Source organism: Hyperolius riggenbachi, chromosome 9 (assembly GCF_040937935.1).
Source record: "Hyperolius riggenbachi isolate aHypRig1 chromosome 9, aHypRig1.pri, whole genome shotgun sequence".
Taxonomy (NCBI): Eukaryota; Metazoa; Chordata; class Amphibia; order Anura; family Hyperoliidae; genus Hyperolius; species Hyperolius riggenbachi.
Window position 1 is genome coordinate 18,293,658 of NC_090654.1, and position 24,371 is coordinate 18,318,028.

At 44.0% G+C, this 24,371-nt stretch overlaps 1 protein-coding gene across 2 annotated transcripts in view; it reads right to left on the reverse strand.

Moving 5' to 3' along the window:
- RANGAP1 (Ran GTPase activating protein 1) overlaps nucleotides 1-24,371 on the reverse strand; it is a 79,554-nt gene that overhangs the window by 3,535 nt on the left and 51,648 nt on the right. For both annotated transcript variants that reach the window (XM_068252045.1, XM_068252044.1), the window contains exons 12-15: nucleotides 23,106-23,222; nucleotides 7,563-7,665; nucleotides 5,152-5,240; nucleotides 2,562-2,683 (exon numbers count right to left, since the gene is read on the reverse strand). In XM_068252045.1, coding sequence (XP_068108146.1) covers nucleotides 2,562-2,683; nucleotides 5,152-5,240; nucleotides 7,563-7,665; nucleotides 23,106-23,222 — 431 coding nt within the window. The remainder of the gene's footprint in view (nucleotides 1-2,561; nucleotides 2,684-5,151; nucleotides 5,241-7,562; nucleotides 7,666-23,105; nucleotides 23,223-24,371) is intronic.

The window sequence follows — 24,371 nt, forward strand, 5'->3', positions numbered from 1 at the left end:
AATGTCTACTGGCCACCTTCCTCCCTTATAAAGTTCTCCGGTGTCTAGTGGTCCTCCCTCCCCTATACAGTTCCCTGGTGCTTAGTGCTTTTCCCCTCCCCATATGGCTTTTCTGGTACTCTAGGGTTTCACCTCCAAAATAGCTTCCCTGATGGTCTAAAAGGGCCAAACATAATGCAAAAGGTGGGGAAACCACTTCAGGGCCAAAATTTAATGGCTCCAGAGGGCCAAATTTGGCCTGTGGGCCACAGTTTGACATGTATAAGGGCGTTTTCACATGAGTATTGAACCAGCATTAGGCATAGTGCCTAGCGTTAGTTGCTCAAGCGCTTTACATTCAAATAAACGGACAGTGTATCTTAAACATCAGTACTGGCTTTTCTTGATATTCACCGAAAATCATTTAGCATTGTCTAATTGCGTCGCTGCCAAAAGCCTGTGTGACCAGGCCTAAAGAAGCCTGTAAATTATATTACTACAAATGGCCAACAATATATTAACCACTTCAGCCTACAGTGTTAACTTTATGCATCGGAGCAACTTTCACCGCCCATTCATTCGCCAATAACTTTATCACTACTTATCACAATGAAATGATCTATATCTTGTTTTTTCTGCCACCATTTAGGCTTTCTTTGGGTGGTATATTTTGCTAAGAATTTTTTTTTTCTAAATCCATTTTAACAGGAAGATTAAGATAGAAATGGAAAAAATGCATTATTTCTCAGATTTTGGCCATTATACTTTGAAATGAATACATGCCTCCATAATTAAAACCTACGTATTTTATTTGCCCATTTGTCCCCCTTATTACACCATTTAAATTATGTCCCTATCACAATGTATGGAGCCAATATTTTATTTGGAAATAAAGGTATTTTTTCAATTTGCGTCCATCACTATTTACAAGCTTACAGTTTAAAAAATTATACTAATATACTCCTTTGACATGCATATTTAAAAAGTTCAGACCCTTAGGTATCAATTTGTTTTTTGTTTGTTTGTTTTTTAAATTGTAATTTTATTTTTTATTTTTATTAGTGTCATTTTTGGTGTGGGAGGTAAACAGCTAATTTTAAATGTAAAATGTATTTATTTAATAAATGGTGCATGTGGGTGTAGTTTTACTATTTGGCCACAAGATGGCCACAGTCAAACAGTCCTGGAAGCGATCAATCTCACTTCCAGGAACTAGAATGAGGGCGGGAACTTTTTATTTATTTTTTTTTATGCAGAAAGACCACGGCCTCTGACAGGGCCATCGGTTTTCTGTGGGGGACTTAGATCGATGAATGGTTATTATATTCCCATTCATTGCTCCGTGGGCTAACGGCAGGCAGCGGGAGCGCGCTCCTCAGGCAGCCGCACAGCCTATCTGGATTAACCAATTCGTCCAGATAGGCTCAAGTGGTTAAGGCACATCTAAACTAAGAGGGATATGGAAGCTGCCATATTTGTTTCATTTTAAGCAATACCACTTGTCTGGCTGTCCTGCTGATCCTCGGCCTCTAATACTTTTAGCCATAGACCATGAACAAGCATGCAGGTCAGGAGTTCCTGTCTTGATTAGCTTGTTTCAGTGTGTGATTCACACTGGACCAGAGCAATTTTCACATTTCAGCGCTCCTCCCATTCATTCGCCAATAACTTCATCACCAATCACAACACAATCTATATCTTGTTTTTTTCGCCACTAATTAGGTTTTAGTGGGAAGAATAAGGGGGAAAAAATGGAAAAAAATTAATTTCTCAGTTTTGGCAATTATAGTGTTAAAATAAAAAGTGTGCTGCTGTGGATAAAACCAACACATTTGCCCATTTGTCCCACTTATTACAAAGTTATGGTGACAATATTTTTATTTGGAAATAAAGGTGTATTTTTTCCCCATTTTGTGTCCAGCATTTATTACAAGCCTCCTTATTTGCAAAAATAACAGTAAAATACCCTCATGACATACATATTAAAAAAAGAAGTCCCTAAGACATCTATTTATGTATTGTTTTTAAATGTCACTTATTTTTAATATTTTATACAAGAGAGTTTTATTTTGGTAACTATAGGAGGGGAGGTAAGGTAATGTATGCAGGGTGTATTTTAACTATTCGGCCACTAGATGTCCGCTCACTTTATCTACCTGTGCGCACTCTTAGTACGCTAACAGGAAGTAATGCGTATGTTCTTACTTTAAGTTTGCTAATAACATTGCTCACACTCACTGATCTATGTATTAACAGTCGGCGACGAGAACGTGCGTTTCAGGAGCCGTATATCTACGCCCCTGTGCAGGGACTGAATTCCCGCGGAGCGTAGATATACTGCTGCAAAAGGAAATAAATATGCTCGCCTCCTTATCCTTCTCACTTCAGGTTCATTTATAGATTTGCATAAAACTTGAATCAACTATTACGGTACGGAACTGGAGCAATCAAATGCGGTAGCTGCTACATTTGATTAGTCTATATCCGATCTGCATAAAATTTACATAAACTTAGCAATTATGGAATTAGACCACCCCTGCAAGAAATATGGACCGTGTATTTGGCTCAGCACACGGACTTACTTTGAAACGAAGGCCAGCAGAACGGGGGCGAGAGACTTCAGGAAGTAGTCCTGCTGCACCAGGTGGTTCAGGGTCAGCAGCGGCCCATACAAGTGCGGGATGGGTTTAATCTTCTCTTCACTCTACAGAAACACAAGCAACAATTATGCTCAGAGGCGCTTGGCTGAGTTACAGACCTTGTTGTATATGCTCCGCCCTTATTGCCTGAAGAAGCGGGGTCAATCCTGCGAAACGCGTGGTACGATCTTGTGAAGTGTATAAATAAACTGCTTTATTGATATTACATCAATATTACCGTGTGTCTGGTTGGAGGAGGTAAATCCACCACTGCCTCCTCTATTTTTAAACTTTTTAGATACTTTTATTATTTTGGCGCCTCTGTATTCCTACAACAATTATGCAAGGTCAGCGACGCTTTCACATCAGTTATAGCTCCTTATGGACAGACAGTTTGTTCTGAAATGTAGGAAGATTCCCACTAAACAGGTGTGATTAACCAGATCAGTCTGCGGGTATTTTTCAACTTGTGCATCAGAGCAAATTTCTCCTCCCATTCATCAATAACTTTATCACTAATTATCACAATGAATTGATCTATTGATCTAATTTTTAATTGTAATTTTTTTCCCATTAATTTTATTTGGGTAATTTTTGGTGTGGGAGGTAAACCATTAATTTTAAATGTAATAACGTGGGTTTATTTTTGTAAAAAAAAAGGGTAGATGTAGTTTTACTACATCTTCGGTCCGTCCCTCGGCGCCTCCCACGATGCGTTCCACGCGGCGGTCATTTGATTACAAACACTTCCTCCTTCTGGATTGAAGGAGGAAGGGTTTGTAATCACGTGACCGCATCGTGGATTGCATCGTGGGAGGCGCCGAGGGACGGACCGAAGAAGACGTCAGATAGGTAAGATTGACCCCCCCTGCCCAGGTGATTGTCATTAATAGGGTGAAATCTGGATAGCAACTATCCTGATTCACCCGAATTCGAGCCAATCCCTGTCTGTAACGTCCCCAGCACTCGCCCGCTTTTAGTTCCTATTTGCACAGCGCGCTGCGGAGCTGCGCTGTGTGTGGCCCTGCACTAATTTAGCTCAGACCGATGGTGTACACTATCATTCTGAGCTAAATGCACAGATCTGTGGCTCTGCAGCAAGCCATGAAAGCTGCAGAGCCCAAATTTGTAAAAAATAGCTTGGTCACTGGGGAGGGAGGGTAAAGCCTGTGGTCCTCATGTGGTTAAAAGGAACCTGAAGTGAGAGTGATATGGGGGCTGCCATATTTATTTCCTTTACACGATACAATACCATTTGCCTGGCTGCCCTGTTGATCCTCTGCATTTGCAGATGCATGGCTTGTTTCTGGTGTCACAATTGCAGCAGATCAGCCGGACAGCCAAGAAACTGGTATTGTTTAGCAGGAAATATACCAGGAAATATACCTCTCACTTCAGGTTCCCTTAAAAGAAACCAGAGCTAACCTAAAGAAAAGATTCTATACATACCTGGGGCTTCCTCCAGCCCCATACGCACTGATTGCTCCCATTGCTCCCATGCTGCCATCCTCCGCTGCCCGCATCTAGGAGAACTGGCTCCCGTCAGTGACGTCATCGGAGCCGGACTACGCAGGAGAAGTGCGCCCTCTACGTACCTCTCCATGCACTGCTGCAGAAATACGCAAAGAGCGCACCTCTGCTAAGCTAGACTGGCTCCGACTGGCAGCAGCGTGGGGTGCCGGTTCTCCTAGATGCGGGCAGCGGTGGATGGCGGCGTGGGAGCGATCGGTACGTATGGGGCTGGAGGAAGCCCCAGGTATGTAAAGAATTTTTTTTAGGTTAGCTCTGGTTCTCTTTAAAGTCTATACATTGCAGGGAAATTTTCCATGTTCTTCAAAATGTTAAAAACTGAAAAATAGAGTAAGTAGGTGGCTATCCTGTCTCTGGAGGAAAGTACTTCAACTGATGCTTCTGATGGGGCTCTGGGATCGGTATACCAGCGTTTCTACCATGTAGAGTACTCAGGCAGCGGTACCAGCAGCGGCATAACGAATACCGTATGTGACAGGTACTGAGCGAGTGCCGAAGCAAAAACAGAGCGGGTAAAAAAGGATGCGATTCTAACAAACTGATCCGTCTGAAGCGGACCTGAACTCAGAACTTCCTCTCTGCTCTAAAAGATAAGAAACAGCATAATAACCTTTACAGAAAAACCTCTGTTACAGCGGATACAAATCCTGCAATAAATCTGCAGTGTGTCTACTTCCTGCTTTCATGGAAGCAGACGTGTTGTTAACATCTTGTGCTTTCAAATGAGCTTATCTGCCATGACAGTCATGTAACACAGCTGAGAGATCAAATTACAACTTGTGATTAGTCACAGATGAGGGGGATTAAACAGGCTAAACCATCTAAATACATACAGGGTGCATTTCTCTATGCTTTCCTTCTGTTCTGTGCAAGAGTTCAGGTCCACTTTAAACAAACTTTTTTTTTTTTACAGAGGATCAATTTTACACCCGGTAGTGTGAACCCATCCTAACTTGTAAAAGTCATGGTTGACGCACCAGAGCGTGCTGAAGACTGGCCATACCTTCAGGAGACCCATGCGCACCAGTACGTTGGTAATGAACATGTCTGGCTGGAAAAGTGAACTGTCAAATGCTTTCTTCATCAAATCATCTGAAAAGAAAGCAAAAAGTTAACATCTTGAATGGAAGACCGTCCAGCAGGACTAAGGTGGACACACATTGTACAATAAAATTATTCCATTTTACAGCAATTCGGTAAAAACAAAATTGGTTGTACAGGAAAATCTAAAGTTATTATTATTTTTTTTTAATACAAGTCAAATCGGGAGTGGTGAATTTTTCAGATACATTTTTATGAAAACTGAATGGTGTAGATTCTCTATTTCTTAATGTACAGATGCAAGCAATTTTTTCCACAGTTTCTTTTTCCAAAATTGTGGAAGTTAAAGAGAATCTGAAGTGAGATTAAAACTCGCTTTTCACCTTTTATTCTACATGGGCATGTCTGCCCTTGCTAAAACGCCGCTATCCCGTGGCAGAACTTTACCCCCCAAATCCCCTCCGTAGTGCCCGGGGATCACTTCCTGTAAGGCAGGGCTAATGGCCGCAGCCCTGCCTCTCAGTGCATCTATCAGCGCTGATCGCCGCCTCTTCCCGCCCCTCTGTCTTCCTTCCCGGAGAGGGGCGGGGAGAGGCGGAGAGCCGCCGGCTGATAGACGCGCATGGAGGCAGAGCTACAGCCATTAGCCCTGCCTCCATGAGCAGCAAAATCTACCACCAAGTTGGTCGTGGATTTTGCAGGGGGGGGGGGGGGGGGGGGAGGATTTGGGGGGTAAAGACTACTCGTTCTGCCGCGGGATAGCGGTGTTTTAGCTGGGGCACACGTGCCCATGTGGAATATAAGCTAAAAAGAAAGTTTTCTGTTTCAATATTTTTATTAAAGTTTTCAAATAAAAAAGTTTTACAAACATGGTTGCACCGTTCATGCAACCCATCAAACAGAGAGACACAATGGCAAATTACAGATAGGAGGAAACACAAGCAAATACAGCAAGGGTTTGAATAGTCTTGCCATAGGCATCACACTCCGTATTATGTAATAGCAACAGACGAACCTTCAAACCTGTGCCATAGATGTCTCAGGATTCCTAGTGGCTCCTGTTGGGCTAAGGTTTAGCTTAAAGGGATCCTTAACTGAACGGGGGGTAAAGAGTTTTACTTACCTGGGGCTATTACCAGCCCCCTGCAGCAGTCCTGTGCCCTCGGCGCCGCTCTGGAATCCTCTGGTCCCCCGCTGTCACTCAGTTTCATTTTTGACGACTCACCAGTCGCCGACCGCCATGCGTATTATTGGACGCATTCACCAATGCAATTAGCGCTATTGCAGACCGCAACGCGTACAAAAATACGCGTTGATGCATATCTACGCGTGCGGAATGCGGCAACGTTGCGGTCCGCAATAGCGCTAATTGCATTGGTGAATGCGTCCAAAAATACGCATAGCGGGCGGCGACTGGTGAGTCGTCAAAAACGAAACTAAGTGACAGCAGGGGACCAGAGGATTCCAGAGCGGCGCCGAAGGCACAGGACTGCTGCAGGGGGCTGGTAATAGCCCCAGGTAAGTGAAACTCTTTACCCCCCCGTTCAGTTAAGGTTCCCTTTAAATACTTGAAATAGCAAGATTAGCCCATAGATAAAGAGAGGGTTGAAAGAGAAAGTAAAGAAAGAAAAGGGAAGAAAGGGAAGAAGAAGAGAAGAGTCCTGTCGTCCACTAGGGTCTGTAGCCAGATCTCAGCAATTATCTGTTCAAGGTAGGCCAATAAACATTCTCCAGGGATCCCATATCTCGGAAAACCGTTTAACCTTATCCTCCAGCTGACTGGCCATCTGTTCTTGGATCAAGAAGGCCGTCACTCTGTTTTTTACTTCCTCAAAGGATACAAATTGGGTCCTCCAGGCCTTGGCAATAGTCTGGGAGGCAGCCACAAATATAAAGTGAGCTAAAACATTTTGGGATTTGATGAGATAATCAATTTTATGGTGCAATAGAGCTGACCAGGGATTCCTGGAAACCGTTTTGCCAAATAGCGTGGACAGAACTCTGAAAATTCTACCCCAGAATCTAGACAACAATCTCGCTTCAGAGTCTCTTTAAACACACGTATGTAGTACATTGGTCATATTTTTCAAAATGTTATAATCAGAAAAATTAACTGATTCTTGAATTGAAAAGATTTTTTTCTCTTTTTTACAAATTGTATGGTGTGTGGACACCTTTATGCCCCCTCTACACCATACAATTCCACGTGCGATCGAATTAGATTGGATCGAATTCAATTAGATAGATTAAATCCGACATGTCTGATCGAATCCCGATGGGACATGTCGGATTTCAATCGATCCAACTGAGTACGATTGATCGCACACGGAATTGCACAATGTAGAGGGGACTTTAGGCTAAGCAGCTTCTTACCAATAGTTTCTTGCACGGCCACTTTTATGGCCTGATCGTCCCGGTACACGGAGGAGATCTGGAGAAACGCCTGCACCACCTTCTCCGTGTCTGAAACGTCCGTCTGCAACACAGAGGAGGACTCAGATCAACAATACAATCAATGAAGATTACACCTTTCCCGAAACATTGAAATGCCAGCCATGTACATCCTAAAGCTGGCCACTAACGGTCCAATTTCTAGCGAAAAATCAGTTGGAGCGATCAGAAATTCTGATCGGATTGGTTGTAAATGGGCACAATCGATAATGAACTATTATAAAAACAATCGTCCAATTGAATTTTCTAACCAAAATTTGGATTTTGGTCGTGATAGATAAGAAGCAATGATTGGTTAGTTGATGGTGTAGGGAACGATTTTTGGTCCGAGCAGAATTTCAGATCGCTCGAATGATTTTTCCCTAGAAATTGGACCGTTAGTGGCCACCTTAACAGTAACCATAGAAACTAATGATTGTTCACTGGGGTACATGTAGGGGTTTCTTGTGTGTGGGCGCGTTTTACAAACAGACAAAAAGCAAAGGAAAATTTTAGTTGTGGAGAGAAGTTCAGTCTATCTTACCTGGGGCTTTTTTCAGTCCCCAACTGAAGGGCAAAAAATCAGATCCAGGAAATTATAGACCTGTAAACTTAACATCAGTTGTATGCAAACTATTTGAGGGGTTACTAAGAGATACTATACATGACTTCATAGTAGAAAATAATCTTATTTCTCAGCATCAACATGGGTTTACTAAAGACAGGTCCTGTTTGACTAACATGCTCAGCTTTTATGAGGTAGTGAATGCTAATATGGATATTGGGAATGCTGTAGATGTGATATACTTGGACTTTGCAAAGGCCTTCGACACTGTTCCCCACAGAAGTCTGGTGCAAAAGTTGAGGATGCAAGGACTGGGGAAGAGTCTGTGTTCATGGATAGGGAACTGGCTAATGGACAGAAAACAAAGAGTTGTGGTCAATGGATCGTACTCAAAATAGGAGACTGTTGGCAGTGGGGTCCCACAGGGGTCTGTTCTGGGACCAGTGCTCTTCAATTTATTTATTAATGACCTAGTAGATGCAGTAGTGAGCAATGTTGCTATTTTTGCAGATGATACAAAATTGTGCAGAATCATCAACTCTCAGGAAGATAGTGTCATATTGCAACAGGATCTGGATAGGATGGCTATATGGGCACATACATGGCAGATGAAATTCAATGTTGACAAATGTAAAGTCATGCATTTTGGTCGTACCAATGGTCTAGCACCATACAAAATAAATGGGATACAGTTGGGGACATCAAACTTGGAGAAGGACTTAGGAGTACTCATTGACAACAAGTTAAATAATCATACTCAATGCCAAGCAGCTGCAGCGAAAGCTAACAAAATTTTGGGATGCATTAAAAAGGAAATAAAAAAACTCGAGATGCTAGCATAATATTGCCCCTGTTTAACTCTCTAGTAAGGCCACATCTGGAATATGGAATTCAGTTCTGGGCACCACATTACAAAAAAGATATTGCAGTTTTAGAGCAGGTGCAAAGACGAGCAACAAAATTGATACGTGGGATGGAAGGTCTCACTTATCAAGAAAGGTTAGATAAACTGGGTTTATTTAGTCTAGAGAAAAGACGCCTTAGAGGGGATCTAATTAACATGTATAAATACATCAGAGGGCAATATAATAGCTTGGCGGATGAGCTTTTTGTCCCTAGGCCTTCTCAAAGGACTAGAGGACATGATCTGCGCATGGAGGAAAAACGTTTTAGCCATTTATTTAGGAAAGAGTTCTTTACAGTTAGAGTGATTAAGATGTGGAATGCATTGCCACAGGAAGTCGTTATGGCAAACTCTATACCTGCATTTAAAGGGGGCTTAGATGCTTTCCTTGCATTGAAAGACATCCATGGCTACAATTACTAGGTAATGCCTAATGATGTTGATCCAGGGATTTTATCTGATTGCCATCTGGAGTCGGGAAGGAATTTTTCCCTTTAGGGGCTAATTGGACCATGCCTTGTAAGGGTTTTTTCGCCTTCCTCTGGATCAACAGGGATATGTGAGGGAGCAGGCTGGTGTTGTACTTTATACTGGTTGAACTCGATGGACGTATGTCTTTTTTCAACCAAAACAACTATGTAACTAGCTTAAAGAGGAAATGTTGCAAAAATCATAAAATTTAAAACACATACAAATGAGAAGTACATACTTCCCAGAGTAAAATGAGCCACAAATTACTTTTCTCCTATGTTGCTGTCACTAACAGTAGTTAATAGAAATCTGACATTACCCACAGGTTTTGGGAAAGCCCATCTCTTCATGGGGGATTCTCAACAATGCCTCTATTCTTTATAAAGACATACCCTGAAAATGATTAATACAAAGATGCTAGCCAGCCTCCCTGCACACTATTTTGGCAGTTGGACGGAACAAATGACATTCACTAAGTGCTTTTAAAAATAAAGAAAACCCTGAGAACCTCCCCTATGAGAAGATGGGCTAGTCCAAAATCTGTTGGTAATGTCAGATTTCTACTACTTACTGTAAGTGACGGCAACATGGGAGAAAAGTAATTTATGGCTCATTTTACTCAGGAAGAAGGGCACTTATTTGTATGTGTTTTACATTTTAAGATTTTCGCGACAGTTCCTCTTTAAGGTCCCCGGCTGCCCTCCCAATCCCCTCCGCCGAGCTGCTGTCAGTCCTGGTAAAGTCTATGACTAGCCCAGTCTCTGACTATTGCGCATGCACACCCCAGGCTACACACCTTAACAGCTCCCGCGCATGTGTAGCTGCGAGGTTTGTGAAATGTACAAGTGGGCAGGCCGCGCCCAGCTGAGGGAGCACAACTGAGAAGGCGCACACAGCTTGGACTGCGCATAGGGTGACAGCGGCACAAGTGCGGGGACAACGAGGACCAAGAGGGACCTGAAGGACAACAAGCAACAAGGGAACTGGAAGAAGCTCCAGGTAAGTTAAAGGAGCACTATCCCAAAAAAAGTAGGTAGTTAAAAATCGGACAGAACCGACAGGTTTTGGACCAGTCCATCTCCTCATGGGGGATTCTCAGGGTTATCTGTTTTCAACAGCATTTCCTGAACAGCAGTTTGAGGGTAGGAACACACTAGGCAGAATTGCATGTGCATTCTCCACTATGTACTATGGAAAATGCATATGCGATTCTGCCTAGTGTGTTCCTAACTGCCAAAATAGTAAGATACCAGGCAGCCTCCCCACTCACTTGTGCACTATTTTGGGTTCAGTTAGACTTTGCAACTGCTGTTCAGGAAATGCTGTTGAAAACAAAGAAAACCCTGAGAATCCCCCATGAGGAGATGGACTGGCCCAAAATCTATCCGGGTCGGTACTGGGTCAGACTATAGTATAACGCTCACAGCCATAAAATTCTTTCCTATCAGTAAATGGCTTCCCGGAGCAGGAAAGATAAAAAGGGTCAATAATTCATAGATTTGAGCTCTGGCATAGTTTAATAAAGGAGTCATTGAGCAGAGACAATGAAACAGTAAAAACTTAAAAACTAGATTTAACCACTTTACCCCCAGCGGTACGAATTTCTCCGCCCCTTTTTTCCCTCCTAAAAAACCAGGGACGGAGAAATCCGTACCTTCCGCGCTACCGCTGCTGTCCGCGCTCCCGCCGCTCGTGCGCGCGCACCCGCCGCTCGTGCACGTCGCCGCCCGCTCGCCCGGAGATCAATGAACGGGAAAATCCATTCCCGTTCGTTGATCTAGCCCCCGCAATGATCTGCTGCTTCTTTCAGAAACAGTGAGATCATTGTGCGTCTCCCAGCCTCCTACTGCTTCCTGTAAGCGTCCTTCCGGGGGGGGGGGGGGGGGGGACAGGCGGCAGGAGCAGCTCAGCAGATGGTGAATCGGTTTCAGGCTGAAATCGATTCACAATCTGTTTGCAGTAAAGGCAGCCATACGATCCCTCTCTGATCAGATAGGGATCTGTCAGCTGGTCGATCTAATGGCACATCGACAAGTGTATGGCCACCTTTAAACTATGTAAATTGCCATTGAGAAAGTCCCAGAGAGCTCTGACTTCTGAAGGCGGTTATCTCAACTGTACTGTGTTTTTCTTTTGCAGAGAACAGTTCAGGACAGGTCAAAAGTTCACTTGCCTGCTCTGTAAAAACATTTAGAATGCTGAGTAATGTGTAAACTGCAAATATTTGAGAATGATGCAATGTAAAAAAAGAAAAAAAAAAAAAGCTGTGTAACTGAAAATAAAAACGAGAATTTTTTTTTGCTACCAATGTTCTAGTAATTACCCGCACTACACAACCAATTCATTATATCATAATTTTTTTCGCTTCAGTGTCTCTTTAACAACTTCAGCCTTCAGTCGTTTTCACTTTATGCATCCGAGCAATGTTCACCTCCCATTCATTAGCCTATAACTTTATCACTACTTATCACAATGAACTGATCTACATCTTGTTTTTTCCGCCACCAATTAGGCTTTCTTTGGGTGGTACATTTTGCTAAGAGCCACTTTACTGTAAATGCATTTTTAACAGGAAGAAGAAGAAAAACGGAAAAAATTCATTTCTCAGTTTTCAGCCATTATAGTTTTAAAATAATACATGCCTCCATAATTAACCACTTCCCTACCACATGTTTTTACCACTTCAAGACCAGAGCAATTTTCACATAATGCACCTCCCATTCATTTGCCAATAACTTTATGACTACTTAACACACTGAAACGATCTATATATTATTTTTTGCGGGACAAACTAGGCTTAATTTGGACAATACTTTTTGCTAAGAATTATTTTATTATATATGCATTTTACAGGGAAGAAGAAGAGAAAAATTGCAAAAATTTATAATTTCTTAGTTTTCAGCCATTGTAGTTTAAAAAAAAAAAAAGTGCTATTGTAGGTAAAACAGTCAAATTTTTTTTGCCCATTTGTCCGATTTATTACAACATTTAAATTGCGTCCCTAGTACAATGTATGGCGATAATATTTTATTTGGAAACAAAAGGTGTATTTTTTCAGTTTAGTGGTTTTTTTTATACTATAAACATAATTATAGGCTTTTATTTACAAAACCAACATTAATATATCGACATAACATACATATTTAAAAAGTCCCTAAGGTAACTATTTATGTAGGTTTTTTTATGTTGTAATTTTTTTTATTTTTGATTTACAAGTTTTATTTTGGTAACTATGGGTTAGGGGTGGAAGGGGTTTAACAATAGTAAATATTTAAATAAATGTCTGAATGTAAGAGTGTATTATGGTATATTGGGGTGTATATGGATGTATTTTACTTTTTGGCCACAAGATGGCACTACACTTAGCTCACTGTCTGCTGTTTACAGCAGATAGGAACGAAACTGTAAACAGTTTCCTTGGGGTTATGAATGAGAGATGCTCTCTCTCCCATTCATATCGGCACGGGGATCAGGGCTGAGAATGGATTATTCTCATGCCCTGAACACAGAACGGGGATGCGGCGGAAACGGCGCTGGAATCGCGATTGGCGGCGGTGAGTAAACAGTGCGTATATATACGCCCCTGATCTGCTAGAGGTAAACACAGGGGCGTATATATACGTAGCAGAAATCTGGAACTGGTTAAAACTCACAAATTGTATTTGCCCATATGTCCCGGTTATTACAATAAATAAAAAAAAAACTCCTGCGCTGCCTCCTTGCCGGAGGAATTGAACCGGCAAGGAGGTTAAAAAGTTTAGACCCTTAGGTAAATATTTACTTTTTTTTTTTATATTAAACATTTTAGTTGGGCATTTTTTGGGAGGGTGGGATGTAAACAGTACTTTTATAATTTAAAATGTGTTGAGTTTTATTTTTTTACTTTTAGTTGTAGTTTTACTTTTTGACCACAAGATGGCGGCCATGAGTTTGTTTACATGACGTCACTAAGCGTAACATACGCTTAGGAGGGACGCAACAGCCATAAAAAGCGGAGCTTCTGAGAGAAGCTGTCGCTTTTTCTGCGGGGGAGAGGAATCAGTGATCGGGCACCATAGCCCGATTCACTGATTCGTGGGCTAACGATCCGCGGCCGGGAGCGCGCGACCGGCCGCGCGATCGGCCGCGGGAGCGCGCGGACGGCCTCCTGGGCGTAGCTAGTACGTCCAGGAGGCCAAAGTAGTTAAGTAAAGATTTCCTTTAAAGGAGTTATCAGGCTTTTTAAAAGAAAATAAGTGCCATTTACCCGGGGCTTCGTCCAGCCCAAAGCTCCCAGCATGTCCCTCGCCGCAGCTCTGCTGTCAGCCGTTCGCTGCAGATCCGCCGTCAGCCATTCGCCGCCGCCTCCTGGCGATGAAGTCAGGCCAACCTGGAGGTCGGCCTGTGCGAGTGGCACTGTCAAATCACAGCTACGTGGTTCGGAGAGTACTGTGCGGGCGATGATGTCATCGCCATGGCTATGACAGTTTCCTGTCTGTGAACCTTGTTGTATTGTGGGAAATAACAGCTGATGCCGACTGCCAAGCAAGCAGTGTTTTAGTGGGTGTGTTTTTAGATAAAGGCAGTTCAAGTTTGCCAGCAGTAAAGATGAGGACCTGCAAGTTCGAATCATTTTTTGATCTATCTTAATTTTTTTACTTCTAATTTTGCTATGTCTTTAGCCCCCCCCCCCCCCCCCCCAAATATTTTTCGGTAAAGTACCTCTTTAAAGTGAACCTAAAGTCAAGTGAAAAAAAAGAGATTAGCTCACCTGGGGCTTCCATCAGCCCCCTGCAGCCAGGTGGCCGCAATAGCAGCATAGGGGGCGATATACAGGCTGGGAACGCGAAGAATCACTCGCGTTCCCGTGCCCGTCGGCCGGTGACGGCAAAACCAGAAGTGTTCGCCGGCGGGTCCTGGACCATCGGAGCGGGGCTGCGAGGGCACCAAGCGGCTGCAGGAGGCTGAGGGAATCCCCAGGTGAGTAAATCTAATTTTTTTCACTTGACTTTAGGTTCACCTTAACATCTTGAGGAATAGGAGGGTACCGTGGCTTTATTTAAGACAACGCCTATGGGGGATTTATAAATGCCTCTTGGCAAGAATACCATCATCCCTTTACGATAGCCAGCTACTCATATCAGCTATCCCACTATCTGCACGGAATTAGTATGTTCCTCCCATGTCTGTATAGGTTTCCTCCGGGCACTCCGGTTTCCTCCCAAATCCCCAAAACATAAAGATAAGTTAATTGGCTTCCCCCTGCATTGTCCCTAGACTACAATACATACACTACATGATACATACACAGACATGTGACTATGTTAGGGATTAGATTGGGAGCCCCTCTGAGGGACAGTTATGTTCCAAGACAATATACTCCGTACACCGCTGCAGAAGATGTCGGCGCAAATACACAAATAATAATAATAATAATAATATATTGGCATTGCTGTTCAGCTGCAGTATTCCACTCCATTTTTAGTTTCAAAAAGTTTTTATTCAGTAGAAAAAACAACAACAAAAAAACATGACACTTGAGAAAATAGACAGTGCAATAGTGAGTACCCACACAGGGGCTCAAACATGAGAATAGAAAACATTCAGTAAGCTTAAAAAACAAAACAAAAATAAATTACAGGGCCTCGTACTGAAGATTTACATCATAAAAGGGGAATCAGGGAGGGGGAGAGGGAAAGGGCGGCTCAAGGGTGCTTCTGCCAATCGAGCCGAGGGGGTGGGGTATGAAAAGGAACAAAACAACAGAAAAAAAAACATAAGGAAAACATCCAAAACTACTCCACAGCCGGTCCATAGAAAAAGTTCGATCTTCCCCCTAAGGCTGAAAACAACACCAAAAAAGTAAATGATACATGTGGAGTTAAAGTGAGTAAGGTGGGGAATTTAAAAATGTAAAACGTATGAGAGGCCCCGGTTGTCCTGCCAATCAATCCACGTTCCCCCGTTTTGAAGAAGTTGGGGAGCGTCTTCTTGATTTTAGCTAAAATGTGTTGGTTTGACATGACAGTGCTCAGGGCACGAAGCACGTCAGTATCAGATAGGCGAGACGTCTCCAAGTTACTTCCCAAATGTTTTTTAGCCAGAGAAACCACATGCTGTATAAATCTATGATAGGGCCCTTTTCCACTAGCAATCACGCTGAACGGTAGTGATTGCGATTCAGCAAATGCACAAAATTTCGCGGTGATTTTCTGACGTTTGCGATTTTGCTATGCACTGCATAGCAAAATCGCGGCAATAATCAATCCGCCGCGCGATCGCGATTAGGTAATAAAAAGAAACGCGGTAGTGGAAATGACCTACCGCAATTCCTATGTTAAAAGCAAACTGTAGCGATTTGAAAAATCACTAGCGGTTTGCGGTTTTGCGATTCAGCCATCGCAAACGCCGTAGTGGAAGAGAGCCCTTAAGGATAGTTTACTTTGTGCGGTTTGTTACCTAGGAGAATGACCGAAGGGTCCAGTTGGTAGGTATACGAGATTATAGTACATATTTGATTCCATAGTTTACCCAAAAAGAACTAAAGGAGTCACACCAGATGCGCCAAAAGTCGAAGGTCGGAATCTACGTAACCAGGCAATAACACTCAAGGAGGAGTTTTAACACCTAGCCGACCGCTCCACCCCAAATGGCGTGAACGCGGCGGCAGCCCCGGGACTAAGTCCTGGGGCGGAGTTCTGCAGGAGATCGCGCATGCTGATGCTCGCTGGGAGGGGGGTGTAAAGCCTGTGGTCATTAGGTGGTTAAGCCTCATACCCACCAGGTGATACTTGTGGCGATTTTACCTGCTGTTGGGCAGCATAGTTTACCATAAGCATGTTAAAAGATGTTGCCCAATCGCGCAACGTTAAGCGACGGACACGGCGGATCGGATCTTTAAGCTACCCAATGATGGATAAAGAGGTTTCTATATTAGAGTAATATATACTGTTCTTGGTCAACATGGAGCAACAATGTGCCCACCGTTCAGTAGTAATGCCATAGCCTATGTCCGATTCCCACCTTCTTTGAAAGATACGTTTTTGGTCGGGCTGTAATTGGGTTAAAACAGCAAATAAGCAAGACACACAGCCTTTATGGAGCATGTAATGTTTACACCATGTTTCAGAGGTAGTATAACAGATTCAGATTATCAGGATTTGAGGATCGCAAATAGTGAAATATTTGATGAGCACAGAAAAGCTCAGAAAGCATCATGTTGGTCTCTCTAGCCAAATTAGACTTGGTTGTGATCTTAACCACTATTACCCCCAGCTGTACGGATTTCTCCGTCCCTTTTTCCACCCTGCTACCACCAAGGGACGGAGACATCCGTACCTGACGCCGCTCCCGTCGCTGTCCGCGCCCCCACCCGCTCGGAGATCAATGAACGGGAAAAACCTTTCCCATTCGTTGATCTCTTCCCCCCGCAATGATCAGCTGCTTCTACGAGAAGAAGCAGCGATCATTGTGAAAAAAAAAGTTGCCCAGCCTCCCTGAACTTACTGCAAGCGTACTTCCTGTATGCTTGCAGGTCGCATAAACAAAAACTCACTGTGGCCATCTAGTAAAACTACACCCTAAAGCATTTTTCATATACAAATACATTAGTTATACATTCAAAATTAACTCATTACCTCCCACACTTCCCAATTTTTTTTTTTTGTAATAATAAAAAAAATAAAAATACAATAAAAAAAAAAATACATACCGTATATACTCGCATACAAGCCGAATTTTTGACCCCCAAAAAGGGGGTCAAAAGTTGGGGGGTCGGCTTGTATGCGAGTCTGGTGCTGGTGCTGGTGGTCCGAGACCCCCGCACTGTCACCCAGCCTCCCCCCCCGCGGCCGCCGCTACCGCTGCAATTACCTGTCCGGCGCCGCTTCTTCTATTCCCCTCCTGTCCGGCTCCGTAAATCACTGCAGCGCTCTTCACGGCGGCTGCAGTAGAGAGAGAGAGCGGTTCCCATAGCAACCGCCGCTACAGGAAGCCGCGCTCTTCGCTGCTTCCTGTCTGATCACAGCAGCCACCGTGAAGAGTGCTGCTGTCCTACGGAGCCAGAGAGGAGGGGAATAGAAGAAGCGGCGCCTGCTAAGGTAAAAGCAGCGGCGGCCGCGGGGGAGAGGGGAGGCGGGGGGGCACTGGGGCACTACCTAGCGATACTGGGGCACTATACTAGCGATACTGGGGCACTACCTAGCGATACTGGGGCACTATACTAGCGATACTGGGGCACTATACTAGCGATACTGGGCACTATACTAGCTATACTGGGGCACTATACTAGCTATACTGGGGCACTACCTAGCGATACTGGGGCACTATACTAGCGATACTGGGGCACTATACTAGCGATACTGGGCACTATACTAGCGATACTGGGGCACTATACTAGCGATACTGGGGCACTATACTAGCGATACTGGGGCACTATACTAGCTACACTGGGCACTATACTAGCTATAATGGGCACTATACTAGCTATAATGGGCACTATACTAGCTATACTGGGGCACTATACTAGCGATACTGGGGCACTATACTAGCTATACTGGGGCACTATACTAGCTACACTGGGCACTATACTAGCTACACTGGGCACTATACTAGCGATACTGGGGCACTATACTAGCTATACTGGGGCACTATACTAGCTATACTGGGGCACTACCTAGCGATACTGGGGCACTATACTAGCGATACTGGGGCACTATACTAGCGATACTGGGGCACTATACTAGCGATACTGGGGCACTACCTAGCGATACTGGGGCACTATACTAGCGATACTGGGGCACTATACTAGCGATACTGGGCACTATACTAGCTATACTGGGGCACTATACTAGCTATACTGGGGCACTACCTAGCGATACTGGGGCACTATACTAGCGATACTGGGGCACTATACTAGCGATACTGGGGCACTATACTAGCGATACTGGGGCACTATACTAGCGATACTGGGGCACTATACTAGCGATACTGGGGCACTATACTAGCGATACTGGGGCACTATACTAGCTATACTGGGGCACTATACTAGCGATACTGGGGCACTATACTAGCGATACTGGGGCACTATACTAGCTATACTGGGGCACTATACTAGCGATACTGGGGCACTATACTAGCTACACTGGGCACTATACTAGCTATAATGGACACTATACTAGCGATACTGGGGCACTATACTAGCTATACTGGGGCACTATACTAGCGATACTGGGGCACTATACTAGCGATACTGGGGCACTATACTAGCTATACTGGGGCACTATACTAGCTATACTGGGGCACTATACTAGCGATACTGGGGCACTATACTAGCGATACTGGGGCACTATACTAGCGATACTGGGGCACTATACTAGCGATACTGGGGCACTATACAAGCTATACTGGGGCACTACCTAGCTATACTGGGGCACTATACTAGCTATACTGGGGCACTACCTAGCGATACTGGGGCACTATACTAGCGATACTGGGGCACTATACTAGCGATACTGGGGCACTATACTAGCGATACTGGGGCACTATACTAGCTATACTGGGGCACTATACTAGCGATACTGGGGCACTATACTAGCGATACTGGGGCACTATACTAGCTATACTGGGGCACTATACTAGCTATACTGGGGCACTATACTAGCGATACTGGGGCACTATACTAGCGATACTGGGGCACTATACTAGCTATACTGGGGCACTATACTAGCTATACTGGGGCACTATACTAGCGATACTGGGGCACTATACTAGCTATACTGGGGCACTATACTAGCGATACTGGGGCACTATACTAGCGATACTGGGGCACTATACTAGCTATACTGGGGCACTATACTAGCTATACTGGGCACTATACTAGCTATAATGGGCACTATACTAGCTATAATGGACACTATACTAGCTATACTGGGGCACTATACTAGCTATAATGGGCACTATACTAGCTACACTGGGCACTATACTAGCTATAATGGGCACTATACTAGCGATACTGGGGCACTATACTAGCTACACTGGGCACTATACTAGCTATAATGGACACTATACTAGCTATACTGGGGCACTATACTAGCTATACTGGGGCACTATACTAGCTACACTGGGCACTATATTAGCTATAATGGGCACTATACTAGCTATAATGGGCACTATACTAGCTACACTGGGCACTATACTAGCTATAATGGGCACTATACTAGCTATAATGGGCACTATACTAGCTATACTGGACACTATACTAGCTACACTGGGCACTATATTAGCTATAATGGGCACTATACTAGCTATAATGGGCACTATACTAGCTACACTGGGCACTATACTAGCTATAATGGGCACTATACTAGCTATAATGGGCACTATACTAGCTATACTGGGGCACTATACTAGCTACACTGGGCACTATACTAGCTATAATGGACACTATACTAGCTATACTGGGGCACTATACTAGCTATACTGGGGCACTATACTAGCTATACTGGGGCACTATACTAGCTGTACTGGGGCACTATACTAGCTATACTGGGGCACTATACTAGCTGTACTGGGGCACTATACTAGCTGTACTGGGGCACTATACTAGCTATACTGGGCACTATACTAGCTATACTGGGCACTATACTAGCGATACTGGGACACACTAGGGGAATAAGGCGGCCAGCATTTCCTACCCCCGGCTTATATGGGGGTCAATCATTTTTTACTGGTTTGTTAAGTAAAAGTGGGGGGGTCGGCTTATATGCGGGTCGTCTTATATGCGAGTATATACGGTAAATAGTTACCTTAGGGACTGAACTTTTTAAATATTTATGTCAAGAGGGTATAACACTGTTACTTTATAAACTATGGGCTTGTAATTAGGGATGGACGCAAAACTGAAAAAAATGCACCTTTATTTCCAAATAAAATATTGGCGCCAAACATTGTGATAGGGACATAATTTAAACGGTTTTATAACCGGGACAAATGGGCAAATACATTTCATGGGTTTTAATTACAGTAGCATGCATTATTTAAAAACTATAAAGGCCGAAAACTGAAAAATACATTTTTTTCCCACATTTTTTCCTATTTTCCCTATTAAAACACATTTAGAATAAAATAATTCTTGGCATAATGTCCCACCTAAAGAAAGCCTAATTGGTGGCGAAAAAAACAAGATATAGTTCATTTCATTGTGATAAGTAATGATAAAGTTATAGACGAATGAATGGAAGGAGCGCTGAAAGGTGAAAATTGCTCTGGTGCTTAACCCTCCTGGCGGTATGAAAAATTCCGCCAGGAGGCAGCGCGGCAGTTGTTTTTTTTTTTTTTTTAAATCATGTAGCGAGCCCAGGGCTCGCTGCATGATAGCCGCTGCTCAGCAGGATTTCCTGGAGGGCTTCCCCGTCGCCATGGCGACGGGGCGGGATGACGTCACCGATGTCATTGGGAGTCCCAATCCACCCCTCGGCGCTGCCTGGCACCGAATTGCCAGGCAGCGCATGGGGTCTGGGGGGGGGGGGGGGCGAGCGCCGCAACGTATAGCGGCGATCGGGCGCGGGGTGGCAGCGATCAGTGTGCTGGCGCAGCTAGCAAAGTGCTAGCTGCGTCCAGCAAAAAAAAAAAATTAAGAAAATCGGCCCGGCAGGGCCGGAGAAAACCTCCTACGCGGCTTACCCCGAACGTTACCGCCAGGAAGGTTAAGGGGTAAAACCCCTCAGTGATGAAGTGGTTAAAGAGGAGCTCCAGTGAAAATAATGTAATAAAAAAAAAAAAAGTGCTTCATTTTTACAATAATTATGTATAAAGGATTTAGTGTTTGCCCATTGTAAAATCTTTCCTCTCCCTGATTTACATTCTGACATTTATTACAAGGTGACATTTTTACTGTTGGCAGGTGATGTAGCTGCGATATGCTTTTTTGTAAACAGCCATTTCCCACAATACAACAAGGTTCACAGACAGGAAACTGCCAGGAGTACCACGGTCCTCAGAGTTTCTTGTGGGAGGGGTTTCACCACAATATCAGTCATACAGCGCCCCCTGATTGTCAGTTTGTGAAAAGGAATAGATTTCTCATGTAGAAGGGGGTATCAGCTACTGATTGGGATGAAGTTCAATTCTTGGTCGGCGTTTCTCTTTAAAGTGATCCTTAAAGAGACTCCGTAACAAAAATTGCATCCTATTTTTTATCATCCTACAAGTTCCAAAAGCTATTCTAATGTGTTCTGGCTTACTGCAGCACTTTCTACTATCACCATCTCTGTAATAAATCAACTTATCTCTCTCTTGTCAGACTTGTCAGGCCTGTGTCTGGAAGGCTGCCAAGTTCTTCAGTGTTGTGGTTCTGCTATGAACTCCCCCATCCAGGCCCCTCTCTGCACACTGCCTGTGTGATATTTAGATTAGTGCAGCTTCTCTCTGTTCTATTATCTTTTACAAGCTGGATAAATACTCCTCTGAGCTGGCTGGGCTTTCACATACTGAGGAATTACATACAGGCACAGCTGTCTGCACTCTGCAGGAAGAAATAGCCTGACACTTCAGTGGAAGATAGCTGCAGGGGGAAAGAAACACACAAATGATCTCTTGAGATTCAAAAGGATGGCTGTATACAGCCTGCTTGTGTATGGATGTATTTTCTATGCGTGGACATACTGTACATCAATCTACTTCCTGTTTTGGTGGCCATTTTGTTTGTTTATAAACAAACTTTTTAAAACTGTTTTTAACCACTTTTAATGCGGCGAGGAGCGGCGGAATTGTGACAGAGGGTAATAGGAGATGTCCCCTAACGCACTGGTATGTTTACTTTTGTGCGATTTTAACAATACAGATTCTCTTTAAGTCTAACATAAAAAATGAGATTTACTCACCTGGGGCTTCCCTCAGCCTCCTGGCCACAAAAGCAGCTTAGGGGGCGATATTATGGCTGGGAACGCGAAGAATCACTCGCGTTCCCATGCCTATCGGCCGGTGACGGCAAACCCGGAAGTGTTCGCCGGCATGTCCTGGAGCATTGGAGCGGGGCTGAGAGGGCACCGATTGGCTGCAGGGGGCTGAGGGAAGCCCCAGGTGAGTAAATCTAATTTTTTATGTTAGACTTAAGGATCACTTTAAATGCTCTAAGAGAACGTCCAACAATATACAGGCCTTTTTCTACCCACCAGGCAAAAGAACACTCATCCATTTTTAAAATAAACCCGAGATGAGCTTACTGAAAGATTTGATACTTATCCAGGGCTTCCTCCAGCCCCATGAGCAACGATGCACCCCTCGCCATACTCCCGACTGCCTCTGTTCAGTGGTAATCTAATTCAACCGCGCCAGTCGAGCTCTTCTGCACATGTGTGGAGGTGTTGCGCATGCGCAGAAGAGCCCGACTGGCACAACGGAGCCAAATTACCGGCCGAACGGAAGCAGTTGGTATCAGTATCAAGTCTTTTAGTAAGCCCATCTTAGGTACACTTAAGCTGCGTGATTTTTCACAAAATGTGCATTAGCGCAGAATTATTGACATCTCACCGACAGTTCCTATAAAGACATACTATACATAACATACCTGGGCAGCTATCGTGGAACGCTTTGGTCCCATTCGCAGGAGTTTTTCTGGGGAAGGGAAGCTGAGGAAGGCCGATGCATCGATAGTTGGAAGAGGTGACTGAGCCGGTGCCAGTTCCTGATGGGAAAAACATAAGCACAATCAATGCCTCCAAACCAAGGAGCCGCAACATTCCTACAGATCACTGGTTTACCGCACCTCACTAAGGGGCTTTTCCTGTTAGACTAGAGCAATTTTCACATTTTAGCGCTCCTCCCACTCAATCGCCAATAACTATCACTACTTATCACACCGAAATGATCTATACTTTTTTTTTTCCCCACCACAAATTCAGCTTTCTTTGGGTGGTTCTTTTTGCAAAGATTGTTTTAAGTTATATGCATATTAAAGGGAATAATAACCCCCAAAAATGTAATTTCTCAGTTTTTAGCCATGGTAGTTTTAAAATAATGTGGTATTGCAGATAAAATCAACACATTTTATTTGCCCAAATGTCCCAGTTATTACAAAGTGACACTTAAGCCTGTCATAAGAAATTTTTACTTACCAGGGGCTCCTAGTCCTGTGCCCTCGCAGTCACTTGTGGATCCTCCCGTCCCCCATCGACAGCTAGTTTTGTTTTCAGTGAGAGGCCCCAACAGGCCTGTCCACGTTTTTTCTTTGCATTCCCGTTTACAATAGCGTCCTGTGCAGGACAATTATTACGGCTGGGAACGCAAAGAAAGAGCCGCATGGCCAGTCCTGCGCAGGTGCAGGAAGCCTGTCGGCTGAAAATAAAAACTAGCTGGCGGCGGGGACAGGCGGATCTGTGAGTGGCTGCGAGGGCACAGGACGGCTGCAGGGAGCTGGTAGAAGCGCCAGGTGAGTAAAACTGATTTTTAATGACAGGCTTAACTACTTTGGCCTCCTGGATGTAGTAGCTACGCCCAGGAGGCCATGTGCGCGTCCGCGCGCTCCCTGCTGCGGTTCGTTAGCCTGGCAATCAGTAAATCGGGCTATGGTGCCCGATCACTGATTCCTGTCCCTCGCTGAAAAAGCGACAGCTTCTCTCGGAAGCTGCGCTTTTTCTGGCTGTAACGTACCCCATGTGTCGCTCTAAGCATGCGTTACGCTTAGAGTGACGTCATGTAAACAAACTCATGGCCGCCATCTTGTGGCCAAAAAGTAAAACTACAACTAAAAGTGAAAAAAATAAAACTCAAGACACATTTACATTATAAAACTATGGCTTACATCCCACCCTCCCAAAAATACCCAAATAAAATG